The 14,871-nt window shown below is 39.2% G+C and overlaps 1 protein-coding gene across 7 annotated transcripts in view; it reads right to left on the bottom strand.

The window, feature by feature from the left end:
- The window catches only part of rpgrip1l (RPGRIP1 like), a 194,637-nt gene that overhangs the window by 163,103 nt on the left and 16,663 nt on the right, over positions 1-14,871 (bottom strand). For 6 of the 7 annotated variants that reach the window (XM_063066857.1, XM_063066856.1, XM_063066855.1 and 3 more), the window contains one exon: positions 601-688. In XM_063066857.1, the coding sequence (XP_062922927.1) occupies positions 601-685 (85 nt within the window). In that variant the 5' untranslated portion in view covers positions 686-688. Of the gene's footprint in view, positions 1-600; positions 689-6,210; positions 6,477-14,871 lie in introns of those variants that run through there. The other variant, XM_063066859.1, reaches the window with a different exon arrangement.

Below are 14,871 nucleotides of genomic sequence, written 5' to 3'. Positions count from 1 at the left end.
GATTCACCCCTCGCAGCTAGAGACCCATTTGATAGGTCTCTTCTGTTTCTCCACATTATATTAGCATTAACAGCCACTGATTATTTATGAGAAATAGTTAATACTACAGAACAAAATATCCCTGAGGTGAATGGTCAAGGCTACTATTCTCAAAAAAAAATTATGATCCAGAATACAGATACCAATATTCTGACTCTATTGTTCTCCAAAGCAGACTAATATGGATTAGGATCAAAGAACACAAGAATCACATATGGAGTTAGTTTAAGATAATACGTTCTTAAATTTTCTTAATGCAAAATCTCCCTAACAGAAAAGGGAAGAAAGGAAATGTAAGTTTTAAAACAGCAATCAAAATGACTTCTGTTTAAGGTAACAGGATGTTACAGAGACACACAATCATGAAACAAGACTATATCTTTACTTGCACAAGGCAGGTGAAGGGTACAATCAGCACCAGCAAATATTCAATTGTGATGTTAATCAGTAAACCCTGACCACATGGATCAATGGTATCATAAAAGGATGATATTATGAGGTAAAACTAATGGATACATTGATCAAAGTATGTTCTCGTAATGATTAGCAGGTGCTCCAAACCTTGCACTGCACCAGTTCCAGCCAGGCTCATGCCTACATCCTTCACAGGGAGGTCTCCTGCTGTCTCATCAGCTAGGCCTGACATGGTCTGTGAATGAAAAAGGACAAATTATATTTGAATGTTTCTCATCCCCACCTTGTACCAAACATCATAAGATTTTATCCTTGAACAGATGGATTCATCTTATTTTATGGCTTTTCATTACAGAAATTTCATGTATTGAAACAGAGGTTCTTTAAGTAATCAAATTGCATTGAAAGTGCTTCACAGACACATCTACATACATATACACTTTGTTCAAAAGCTATGTGTTCTAAAACCTTTCATCTGTACCTTAGATAAATTATAAAAGCAAAGCTTACAATTACTTTGTTCTGCATTATGAAATAACCAAGTCCAGCTTTAAAACCTTTACCACCTGTTCCACATGTGGAGTACTTCCACTCAAATTTTTTTTAAGTATTTGCCAACCCAGGTGTTTCTTCCTTTACAAGATGTTTTACCTCATGCTGCAGTCTCTGCAAAGTAAAATGCATATATGCTGTGTTGAAGTTCACACACCAATTGAGAATTATAATTAAAGCCACACAATAATACACAAATACTGTTTTCACGAAAAAAGTGGATTCCAGCATTAACTATGTAGGTTACACACATAATATTTTTAAAACTGCCAGAAAATTTAATAGGAAATCTATTTAAGTAGTAGCATAACGTTAATGGTGCCAATGAATTTTTGTGGCAACCAAACATATTTTCTTGGTGCTAAGTATGTCAATATAGTCAATTAGGATAATTAACTTAGATTGGAACAGAAGGAGATTGGAAAAACAGAAGTTGTCAGTCTTCTCAAATCTGAAAAGCTGATCAATTGCCCACAGTGGTCATAGATAATTAAAACAATGCAGGATGAGGAAGGTATTTTAATGCCTTTCAGAACTGATTTACAACAAAGCTCTCGGATTGGATCCAGCCCATGGGATGGCCTCCTGTGGTCTGAGATCACTTGTTATTCCAGCCACCCTGTAAGTTCCATTTCTGTCCTGTTTGGTAACTTGCTATGTTAGCTGCCCAGTCACGTGGCTGAAAATACCTGCAACAACCCCACATTCTTAAAAAAGGCTGCTTTTTGGCAAAATCTGGTAGAAGAACTTGGGCCATATATATGTTCCCAGAGCATCTTGATGCCAGACCCAGGAACCTTGGGCCAGATACCCAGAACCAGGAACAATTTCAAACCCTATTTCTTGCTTGAACCTCTTTCCAAGTCCTTACCAAGTCCTGAATACAGCTGTGCTATACCAGTGAGTGGAGGTCTTGACTCTAAATACCACAGTAGTACTAGTTAGCTCAGATTTCCCAAAGACACTAGATGCAATTTCAATAAGATCTTTTAAGAGCTGGAATAGACATAATCTACTGTAAGTTTCTCTGAATGATCATTCTTATAAACCACCACACTTGTATAATAAAGGAGCATGCACAGAAAATGCACAGTGCCTATTGAAGGTGGAGAGGGAGGAATTGTAGTTAACATCTTGACTTTGTACAGTGGGAAACATTTGTCCTCAGAAGATGGAGACAAAAAGCAATCCCATTTCCCACTTATTGTTTGGAACCTGTTCTCTCTTACAAGAACATCAGCTTTACCCAATTTTCCTACACTAGGGATAGCAATCTAAGAACTGCATATCTTTGGGATGTTGTAAGAAAATGGAACAACAGAATAAAAAGAGAATAAAAAGAGCATGCAAGCACTCTGCGGACAGGATGGGAGATCAGGATCAAACCTAGCTTGTTGGAATTGTGAGGCAGTAGAACTACTGCTGACCCAATGTGCTGCTCTAGTTTTAGCATACTGTTTGGAAATAAACTGAATATTGTTCATGCCAATTTATTGTTATTTTTCATCTGTCATTTCTATTGCCCATCTTTCAAAGATAAGGGTATAGATTTAAGGATTAAGTTTTGGACAAATGATACAAGGGAGAAAGAGCAGTACAGTTCAAGTACAGGCTCCTCAGATCATGGTGTTTGTGTAGATGCGAGAGACTTTTTTTTAATAAAATACTTCAAAATAAGAACTCCATCAGTAAAATACCAGAACACCTGGGACTTTGGTGCTGTCAAACAAGCAGATTTTCCTGACAGTTGTACGCATTTCTATTATTATCTTAAAACTCTTTAAATTCACCCTTAAGATGTTCATCATCATCATCATGTGCTGTGTGTGAGATCATGACCATGATTGATTTTGGACATGACATGCACCAGCTGCTGAGATGACCATCCACCACCTGCTTCCATGGCTTCACATGATCCAAACTGGGGGGCTAAGTTGGTGCTACACCTTGCCTAAGGGTGACCCGCAGGCTAGCGGAGGAAAGGAGCATCTTACACCTCCTTTGGTAGAGATGTATCTCTACCCTGTCACCCATTTAAGATGTTACACAGTAAAATCACGAATTGTGGAGTTCAGTTTGAAGTTGGAGCAAATGACTGAATCTACTGTTGGGAGTTGCTCTCAGGCATGAAGGGAGACAAAGATGTCAGGAAGTGATGAAGAAGACAGGAGATGGTATTGGGTGATGTGACTTCCATGGAGAAAGGCAAATTGCGGGTTTCTGGGCAACAGAAAAATAATTGGTGAATTGAGGATTGTGGCTTATCATCTAGTGATAAAGGCAGTAGACAGGATTTAATAAAAGAAGAAGGGAAGAGTTTAAGGTATTGCTGAATGTGGACCTGTTTCTAACATCAATCCACTTAGATTAACTGAACATTTGAAAAAAAATCGTTAGGAGATATTGAGATATCAAGAGATGGGTACATTCTTTGTGTTTTGTAAAGATTGTAAGTAATGTGAGAAAGATTTAGGGATAAAGCTGTGGAAGGGAGGGAGGTAACCATCGGAGTGCCTCTAGATGTATCCATGCACTACTAAGTTAAAAATAATTTGATCGATGAAATGTTGTGGACACTAAACGTTTAAGACTTTTGTGGTGGAGTAAGAACAGATAGCTTATTGGTGTTGGTTAAATTTGATGGAAAAAGTTTGCCAGATAGGATTCATTTAGGTTATATGAGTTACATGGTTTGAGTCTATGTACTGGCCCCTCTGAGATGTTTTCAGTGCCAGATGTTTGGTCATGTGGCAGGTCTGTGTAGGGGTAAAAACTGATGTTGTAGATGTGCTGGAGAACATGATTATGGTAATTGTGGAGAAGGCATTAGACCAAATTGTAGCAGTTGTGGAGGGGAACAAAGCTCTGCTTATGCAGGGTGTCCTGTATATAAGAAAATTGTTTGGATAGAAATGGGCATATCATATGCAGAAGCACTTAAGAAAGTACAGAAGAATGTGTCAATTGGTCCAATTAATATTCAGCATACAGATATATTAAAGTCAGTGTATAAAGCACATGATGTTAGAACAAAGGGTTCCTTGATTGTTGATAAATTAATATTTATTATTTTTATGGCAGATGTGGTAAATTGTACAGCACAAACTAAAAGTAGGACAGAAAAATATAAAATTATATTAAAAGTTGCAGAAAAAACATCTAGAGATAAAAGACTTAACTCCAGAAGATATTAACGATGTTTTCCAAGGAGAAGTAAATAATATTCAACTTCAAAGAAAGGTTCTTAAACTTTTCTCTTTTTTTATATATAATGCAATGCTAGAAATTTGTTAGCTAACGTTCAGGAGATTTTAACGCTCATAGTACTATGTGGGGTTGTAGCAATGTTCCCTCTAATTTGTAATGACCAAAATGTCCTGCCGTGCAACTTTTGCCCAGTGACAACATTATAAATAAGCCAGTTCTAAAAGCTGCAGAGAACTCATTGCAAACTCCATGTTCTCAACATTGTCGGCATCAGAAACCAGGTAAGAAAATGTGATTGTATGCGATCATGAAATATACGTAGCATGCAAACGAGGTAGAGGGTGAGCAATTTAAATTCCTGTGTGTGCTGGTAATAAAACATGCAAATGTGTGACACGCACACCCCTCAGAGGGAACATTGGATTGTAGTGATACAAATCTGAAAGGGTGGTGATGGATGACTTTCTGGAAGAAAAGTATTCGGTGCGCTTGAATGATGCTCAGTAGGTGGCAGTAATGCATCTAATGTTGGTCTGCCGACCGCCATTAAACATTACTATAAGAAAATGAATTACCCAATGAACTAGGCAAGTTGAAAGGGACTGCAGGAATTGGGCCCCAGTGAGTGATAAGGGAGTATAGAAATGAAGCTCCTTTACGTTAAAGGGAGTGCGGAAATCAAAGCTCCAGTGTGTTGAAGGGTGTGCAGAAAGTATGACTCCAGTGAATGGGGAGTGTGAGGGACTAGGATCCTGGTGAATGGAAAGGGAGTGTGAGAATTGGGAATCAGGTGAATAGAGAGGGCATGTGGGAGCTGGAACCCAGGTGTGTAGAAAGGGAAGTATGGAAATTGAATTGGTGAGTGGAAATGAAACATGGAAACCAGGAACTGAAAGTGAGTGCAGAAACCAGGATACGTCTGAAAGGGAGGATGGGAAATTAGATTAGATTCAACTTTATTGTCATTGTGCCGAGTACAGATACAAGGCCAATGAAATGCATTTAGCATCTGACCAGAAATGCAAAGAATAGTGTTATTTACAAAATAACTGCGAATAAAAAAAGTGCTACAGCACACAAATATAAAAGTACTGAGACAGTACAATACGGATGCAATACTGCTTAGCGCTGTGATGTGAGGTTCAGCAGGGTCACAGCCTCAGGGAAGAAGCTCTTCCTGTGCCTGCTGGAGCGGGAGCGGAGGGTCCTGTAGCGCCTACCCGATGGGAGGAGAGTAAAAAGTCCATGATTAGGGTGAGATGCATCCTTGATAATGCTTTTTGCCCTGCCCAGGCAGCGTTTATGGTAGATGTTCTCAATGGTGGGCAATTGGGTGCCGATAATGTGCCAAGGTAAGTGGAAAGGGAACATGGTAAACATTACACAGTAAGCTAGATACCAAACCAGCAGGATTTCCAATCAACTGGATTGTAGCCTAAGATTGTTTTACCTGTTACGTACCCCGTAACTGGGTTGCCAAACCAGCAGAAATGGAACGCTCGTTGGAGTCTGTGATTACTAGGAACTAATAAAGTTTTATTAAAGAAATAAGTAACATAGTACTCTAATCGTAAGGATATAAATGTAACAGGTTAGCAATGATAATACATACATATACACAGAACTATGGTAATAGGAATCAACCAAGCTCTATCGCAGTCTAGGGGTAAAATGATCAGTCTTAAGTAAAGCAGAGTTCAGTTCAGTTTAGTGCAGTTTGAAGTAATCGCTGCTGTTGTATGCTGTTGTACCGTTGGGGGGGGGAGAGAGAGAGAGAGGGAGAGAGGGAGAGAGGGAGAGAGGGAGAGAGGGAGAGAGGGAGAGAGGGAGAGAGGGAGAGAGGGAGAGAGGGAGAGAGGGAGAGAGGGAGAGAGGGAGAGAGGGAGAGAGGGAGAGAGGGAGAGAGAGAGAGAGAGAGAGAGAGAGAGAGAGAGAGAGAGAGAGAGAGAAAGAGAAAGAGAGATACACAGAGAGACAGGCAATTGGTTTCGGGCAGACCTTTTGATGTCTTCTAATCCTGCTGTGGTCACCAACTGTGACCCCTCCGTTCCAGATACGATCATTCTTCGGCAGTGAACCCGGCACCCAGGCAAGGGCGGACACACAATCCAGGTTCCCACCGATCGCAACTTTACACCCTGTGAGCCTCTGATCGGTTCCCGTGAACTGGTCCTCCAAACTCCCACCACTTGTGGGGGCACACTGCTCTGTCCAGGGTCTTGTGGCGTGTCTCGTGCCTTAGCAAACCTGCTCCTTTTATCCCCCTGCTGGGGTATCACCTGTCCATCAAACTTCAAACAGTTCAGGTTCAAAGCAACCGGTCTGTCAATATCTGAATTGTGTTTCTTTCCCGTTAATCTCTCTCTTCTCTCTCATTAGCATTTTGAATGTTTCTCCATTGTCTTCTGTTATCTCTCTCATTAGCATCATCTGTCTGGTAGCTCTGCTTGGCGTCACACATGACATACCATACAGGTACTTACTTTTTTTTTACAATACAGAAGCAGGTTAATCTGCCCATTGAGTCATGCCAGCTCCTGCAAAATAAATCCATCAGCCCTATTTCCCCCTCCATTTTTTCCCTGTACTCTTGCCCCACATTTTCTCACATGCCCATCAACTTCTCTGCAGTTCCACCACCAGTTGCCTAAACGAAAGGGAAATTTACCGTGGCCAGTTAAACTACCAGCATGTCTTTCTGATGTGAGGGTGGGGAACTGGAACATCCAGCAGAAATCTTTGATGCCATAGGAAGAATGTCTAAACTGTATTCAGACAGTACCCATAATCAGGAATGAATTGAGATCCTGAAACTGACAGGAAGTGTCATTAACTGCTGTGCCACTAAGTAACCTGAGGAAAATAAAACTTCTAGGATGTTGGAGAAAGAAAGAGGGGAATGGAACAGATGAAATTGCCTCTCTAACAATTAGCACTGACCAGATAGTCTCTTCTGTGCTTTATAAGAACAGAGGGGAAATGAAAAAAATATCTTGCACTTAGGTGTCACATTCTGGAATGAACTGTGTAGGAGCCATGCATCTGTTCTCTATTTGCATTGTATTCTGTGTTGCACGTTTATTATATTTATTATGGTAACTAGTCCCATGAGGGGTGTGGTAAAAATGAAGGGAGTTGCGTCTCCATGCTTTGTTCTTTGCAGTTTGTAGTAGCTTGGTACCGAAGGTGGTCGTATCTTTTGCTGACCCTTCACTAACGCTCAATTATGCTAAGCTTACACGTGGGTATGTTTAAGTTTAATTATGTCAAGACTGTATGTTTGCTAATTCCTAATAAAGGATTGAATAAAGGATTTGACTTTGGGAGTAAGGGTGTGTCATGCAAGTTTAACAAATTTGGAGGGTTGCGGGCAGCGGCAACTGTTTTAGTTTGGTTTGGAGGCCACACATTGTGTGACAGAGGATGGTGGATATCCATTTAATAGTAACTCTCAAATGGAAATTGAACATACACTTTAAGGGAATAAATATGTGAAACTATGGAAAAAGAACGGCATGAAGGATGAACAGCTCATTCAAAACACCTGCACAGTCACAATAGTCTGAATACCCTGAACAGATACATCACAATTCTATGAATAGCTTATAGAAGGAATTTTGGATAATTGGGAGGCTGATAACTGCATTGCAATTTAGAATTTCGTTTTAAAGCTTATGCTAAATTATACTTAGTAAAGACAGATCCTACTTTTTAACCAAAGAAACTCATCTTGCATGTTAATAGATCATGTCTAAAGATCCCTGCTATAGAATGAGTGCATGGACACTTTATTTATTTGTTTAATGTAGATAAACGCACCATGATACTCAAAGTGACAGGAATAAATGATGAAAGTTACAAGTATTGAAAGGAGAGTAAAGATGTCTAGAGTTGGGTAGAGATTTGGTTTTTGATAAATCCTTGAAAGATGCTCTGCTTCAAATAGAGATAAGAAAATAGCACTGTGAGGTTTGAATCATCTGCCATCAATCACAAAGGAGGGCTGGGTGTAACAGACTACTGTATCAGGATGAGCAATCATCATCAGGTGCCATGCCCAGTTTGAGCTTTGACTGCCATGGCCCCCACACTCCTGTTTCGGGTTAAGTAGATCAATTCATTGGTATCCATTTCCAGTTCTCTGGCTGCTGTCACCGTCATCATTTGTCTTTGTCTTCCTCTTGCTTTCTTCCCTTCAGTCTTTCCCATAATTACCGTGCATTCTAACTCGTCTTTCCCAGTCACATGCTCAATGAAGTTACGTTGCTTTTTCATGATCTCATACATTATTTCTCTTTTTGTGTTTCCTCTGTTCATGACATCCTCGTTATTTATTCGTTTTGTCCATAATATTCTTTGTATCCTCCTCAAAAACTACATCTCTGCTGCTTCAATTTGTTTCCTCATGTTACTAGATATTGTCCAACATTCTGAGCCATATAACATAACTGGATAAAGGTAACATTTCAGTACTCTGAGGCGGGTTGTCATGTCTAGTTTAGTATTGATCAGTATACTCTTCATTCTCATAAAGGTGTCTTTTGCCATCCCTATTCTTCTTTTGATGTCTATGTCGCACCTGCCATCCGATCTCACCCAGCTTCCTAAGTAGCAAAAGTTCTGTAGTTTTATGTCTTCCCCATTTATTCTCAGCCTGCAGATAGGATTCTCCTTCTTTTTGGATATCACCATATATTCTGTCTTTTTGCAATTGATAGATAGACCCATTTTTGCCCTTTCTTCAACAACTATATCAATTAAGTTTTGTAGTTCTTTCTCCATACTAGCAATAAATATCCTAATTATTGGTGTCAATATATCAGAGAATCTTTTCTGGGAGAAGCACATGAGTGACATCACAAAGGAGGCACAAAGGTGCCTCTACTTCCTTAGAGGCTTGTGTAGATTCAACATATCACAAAAAAATTAGACAAACTTTGATAGATGCACAGTGAAGTGTATCCTTACTGGTTGTATCACGGTTTGGTATGAAAACACTAATGCCCAGGAATGAAAAAGAGTACAGAAAGTGGTGGATACAGCCTGTCCTTTACAGGCAAAGCCCCACCCCACCACTGAGTACATTTACATAGAGCACTGCCACAAGAAAGCATCATCAATCATCAAAGAAACCCACCATCCCCTCTTTTCATGCCACTACCATCAGTCATAAGGTACAGAAATCTTCGGTTCTCTACAACTATCCAGCTCCTGAACTGATGTGGACCACTACTCCAAACTGATTCTACAGCCTACAGACTAATTTTCACAAGATCTTTACAATTTATGTTCTCAATATTATTTTTGTTTGTTAAGTTTGTCATCTTTTGTAGACTGGTTATTTGTCAGTCTTTGTTTATGCAAAATTTTATTGCATTTCTTTTTTCTGGTTAATGCCTGCAAGTAAATGAATCTCAAAGTAGAACATGGGAACATATGCATACTTTGGAAATAAATACTTTTAAATTTGTTTCTGTAGGTGAGAAGTCTTAAGGGAGCTTGTATTGAGGTTTTAGTTGGTAAAAAAATTTGCTAAGACATTATGAATACATTAAAGCAACACACATCAAAGTTGCTGGTGAACGCAGCAGGCCAGGCAGCATCTATAGGAAGAGGCGCAGTCGACGTTTCAGGCCGAGACCCTTTGTCAGGACTAACTGAAGGAAGAGTGAGTAAGGGATTTGAAAGCTGGAGGGGGAGGGGGAGATGCAAAATGATAGGAGAAGACAGGAGGGGGAGGGATAGAGCCGAGAGCTGGACAGGTGATAGGCAAAAGGGGATACAAGAGGATCATGGGACAGGAGGTCCGGGAAGAAAGACGGGGGGGGGGGGTGACCCAGAGGATGGGCAAGAGGTATATTCAGAGGGACAGAGGGAGAAAAAGGAGAGTGAGAGAAAGAATGTGTGCATAAAAATGAGTAACAGAAGGGGTACGAGGGGGAGGTGGGGCCTTAGCGGAAGTTAGAGAAGTCAATGTTCATGCCATCAGGTTGGAGGCTACCCAGACGGAATATAAGGTGTTGTTCCTCCAACCTGAGTGTGGCTTCATCTTTACAGTAGAGGAGGCCGTGGATAGACATGTCAGAATGGGAATGGGATGTGGAATTAAAATGTGTGGCCACTGGGAGATCCTGCTTTCTCTGGCGGACAGAGTGTAGATGTTCAGCAAAGCGGCCCACCTCCCCCTCGTACCCCAGCTGTTACTCATTTTTATGCACACATTCTTTCTCTCACTCTCCTTTTTCTCCCTCTGTCCCTCTGAATATACCTCTTGCCCATCCTCTGGGTCACCCCCCCCCGTCTTTCTTCCCGGACCTCCTGTCCCATGATCCTCTCGTATCCCCTTTTGCCTATCACCTGTCCAGCTCTCGGCTCTATCCCTCCCCCTCCTGTCTTCTCCTATCATTTTGCATCTCCCCCTCCCCCTCCAGCTTTCAAATCCCTTACTCACTCTTCCTTCAGTTAGTCCTGACGAAGGGTCTCGGCCTGAAACGTCGACTGCGCCTCTTCCTATAGATGCTGCCTGGCCTGCTGCATTCACCAGCAACTTTGATGTGTGTTGCTTGAATTTCCAGCATCTGCAGAATTCCTGTTGTTTATGAATACATTAAACTATTTTGGTATGAAATAAACAGAAAAAAATGAATTCTAATGTAATCCCTGGAAGAAACTGACTGCTCACAAGGAAAAACACAAATTTTCAATTTTTGATGTATTGGCTAATTCAACATTTGAAATAGAGTTTTATCTAATTACAATTTAAAGAACAAATTAGCAGAACAAGTATTTAATTAGTTTATGCATATTCAATCAAATCTGAAGTAATAATTTTCTCAATGATTTGCCATTCGTTAGATTTATGAATTAACTATTTGTACAGTTATGCAGCGCAATGAACGTAAATTGTCTTTAATGTCATATTTGCATGAACTGCATTTTAGTTTGAAATAAATATAAGTATCAAAAAGTTGAAAGTGGTCTTAGCTTTTTTGCACCAATGTCAAATACATGTTTGTAATTTAACTCCCCAAAATAGTTATCAAACTGATTTATTGAAAGAAAATCCACCAGCCATTTTGAATGTATAACCAGTAAACTGTGGGGCACTCTATAATCCTTCAACAAAAAGTGTTTGGATTGCATGATACAAGCTGTAAGCAGTAAAACTGTATGGCTAAATCTGGCAACCAGACTACAGTACATTTGATCTGCAGTTTCAAAAAATAGAGTCAAATAAAACACCCTACGGAACTTTCTAATGTTATTTCCCTTGACTAATTTATCTTGATTGGTAAACATTTAGGCTATTAACAATTATGTGAGAGTCGTACAGTTAGTTCTTCTATAAGTAGATTCCTGGCAATGTTATCATGGTGACTAATGATAATTATCATTCCAAGTAGCAACACTAACAAAGTTTTATCTGATAAGTAAATGCTGAGAAGTCTGCTAAATTATAATGCCTGTTGGTCATTGACATCTTAGTCTAGCTCTGGAGCTTGAAAGTAGTCTTTGGTTCCAGGTGAATTTACTATTAGATTTATTAACATGCTTTAGTTGCAAAGTTTTCAGCAGGTACTGTAAGTGATCTACTTGTAATAAAGCATGTGAACCTCAAGTAACTTCAAATGGTTGGGAAACCTCAAATAACTTCAAATGGTTCGGAACTTGGCTACAATCAGATTGCAGGCATTGATCATGGGAAAGCCTTCTAGGTTAACAACTTGGTCATTGTCGGTCCTTTATATAAATGGGTCATGGTTTCCTGTTGGAATTCAGATTGATTTTATCAAAAGCACAACCTTTGAAGATATTATTTTTGAAATATGTTGCATTGAATAAAATGTATTTTATCTTTCTTTAAATTTTGCATGTGTATATCAGATCAACTTGTATCCAACTTGGCTCATTTGCCCTTGTCCTTTCCAGTTGAAGAATGTGGCAACAATTATTCAAGATTTATAGATGATCATTACCAATAAAAGAAAGGTTGTGACTTTGATGAATGTGAATAGCAGTAGAGAGTAAATGGAATATAAATTTACCCTTAATGCTTATATAAGTATACTGTAAGATAGCAGCTGGACATTGTAATTCACTTCTGAAATTCAGTCTAATTGACTAATATGGAACCAAACTTCAGAAATGAAGTCCTGTGTACAACCTCTGCTAACTGTATATTTCACCCTGGTGACTGACTACAAATTTCTATGACAATCATATAAAACCGTAAAAAAAACACTGGAAAAGGAGTATTTAGAGCATGTACACAGTATATTTTAACTTTCAAAAATCAACACATACTGTCTATCACACACAGTGTAAGGGAATTTAAATATGGCTCTAATAATGACACAACTATTATCTGCATTCCGAAACTTGATTAGGGAATTGGTAGCTTTCGTTATGGAGTGTAGTTGTTGTAAATTGAGTAGTTTCCTATTTGTTTTGTACATTTGGTCCACCCTGTGGGAGGTTTGTTAGATTTGAAGTGTAATATTGAGATAGGAAAGACTAAGAAAAGCATCGAGCCAATGTCACAGCTTTGTTTGACACTGGTCTTCACTAAAATTGGCTCTGCTATATATCTGTTGGTTTGTATCACAGCTTGCGTGCCCTCTTGGAGGCAAGATTGGCTGGAGGTGAACTTCTGTGAGCAGTCACATTTGAGGAGAGTTCAACAGCTCTTCTGATTGATGGTCAAAGATTTTATTAAGATTAAAAAAGGCCAAGAAAAATGGCTGATGCTGTTTATTGTATTTTTCTTGAGAGTTGTCGAGTAGTGAAAATCACGTCACTCCACAGCCGGTTCTGAAAAGTAACTTCACATACGTAGTGAACAGAAATTAAAGAAAAATTAAAAAAAGCACACTGCATAAAGTGAGTAAGAAGACCTTGATTGTGTATTGAAAGAGTGGATTTGTCAGTGTGGAGTGAACATATGTCACATGCTGATAATGAAACAAACAAAGATCTATTACGATGAACTGAAAATTGAAGGTAATTGTAAATATTCAGCAGGCTGGTTGCAGAAGTTTAAGAAAAGGCATGGCATTACATTTTTGAATAATTGTGGTGATATAGTGTCTGCTGATCATGAAGCAGCAAAGAAATTCAATGATGAGTTTCTCCAGGATTCAGAAACAGCTTCTTGCCCTCTGCCATCCGATTCCTAAATGGACATTGAATCTTTGGACACTACCACACTTTTTTAAAAAAATATACAGAATTTCTGTTTTTGCACGTTTTTAAAAATCTATTCAATATACATGTACTGTAAATTGATTTGTTTATTATTATTTTATTATTATTTTTCTCTCTCTGCTAGATTATATATTGAACTACTGCTGCTAAGTTAACAAATTTCATGTCACATGCCGGTGATAATGGAGCATAGAAGGTTGAGGGGGGACTTGATAGAGGTGTTTAAAATTATGAGGGGGATTGATAGAGTTGACGTGGATAGGCTTTTTCCATTGAGAATGGGGGAGATTCAAACAAGAGGACATGAGTTGAGAGTTAAAGGGCAAAAGTTTAGGGGTAACATGAGGGGGAACTTCTTTACTCAGAGAGTGGTAGCTGTGTGGAACGAGCTTCCAGCAGAAGTGATTGAGGCAGGTTCGATGTTGTCGTTTAAAGTTAAATTGGACAGCTATCTGGACAGGAAAAGAATGGAGGGTTATGGGCTGAGTGCAGGTTGGTGGGACTAGGTGAGAGTAAGGGTTCAGCATGAACTAGAAGGGCCGAGATGGCCTGTTTCCGTGCTGTAATTGTTATATGGTTATATAAGATAGTCACTGATGAAAACCTGATACCAGAACAAGCCTACAATGCTGATTTTTTTTTTAGGTTTTGTGTAAGGTATAAAAACAAAATAAAATACAAATACAGTGTACTGTAACCTTTTAATCAAAACATGGCATCGTAGGTGGAGACTGAAAGCATGCTGTTGTTTGTTGTTGTTCATCAGTTAATGAATGTATTCTCCAGCTGCTGTTGTGCTGCTTTTGTTGCCTTGCACACATATTTTCATTATATTAATGGTATATAATATTTTTGCTGTTAATTACATGCAGTATGTGTGATGAACAAGTGCAAGACAAAAACTGTTTACCAGTAGCACATAACTTCAATGTCTGTAATGATGGAAATGCCAATCTATTTCATTATATATTCCAAAATAAAAAAAATCCAACACACAAACAAGCAGTGATAAGGGGTATTCTACCTGTATGACAGATTCCATAGAAGTATTGCAGTGCAGGTAAACAATAAGGTGCAGGGCTGCAATGAGGTGGAGTGTGAGGCCAAGAACCTGTTGTTCTGTATCATAGCTTGCCTGCCATCTTGAAGCTAATATTAGATAGAGATGAATTTCTGTGGGTCTCCAAACTGCAGGAACGGTGCTTCAATCAATGGGTTTGAATGTGTTGGTTAGAATCATGGCTTAGATATAATTATGTAGCAGATCAGGAATGGGAAATTGTTTCTGAGGACAACCATATTTGAGAGGATTTCTCTATGGTTCCCCCCGGTTGAGGGAGTCAAAGGTTTTAGTGGGATCAGGGAAGGGCCAGAAATGGTGGTTTCTTCTGTTCTTTGTATTTTTCTTGGGAGTTAACAGACAAACTCATTAATACTCTTAATTGACAAAACTTG

The sequence above is a fragment of the Mobula hypostoma genome, chromosome 14 (assembly GCF_963921235.1).
Source record: "Mobula hypostoma chromosome 14, sMobHyp1.1, whole genome shotgun sequence".
Lineage (NCBI taxonomy): Eukaryota > Metazoa > Chordata > Chondrichthyes > Myliobatiformes > Myliobatidae > Mobula > Mobula hypostoma.
Note: the sequence above shows the minus strand (reverse complement) of the source record. Positions and strands in the feature narration are given on the sequence as shown.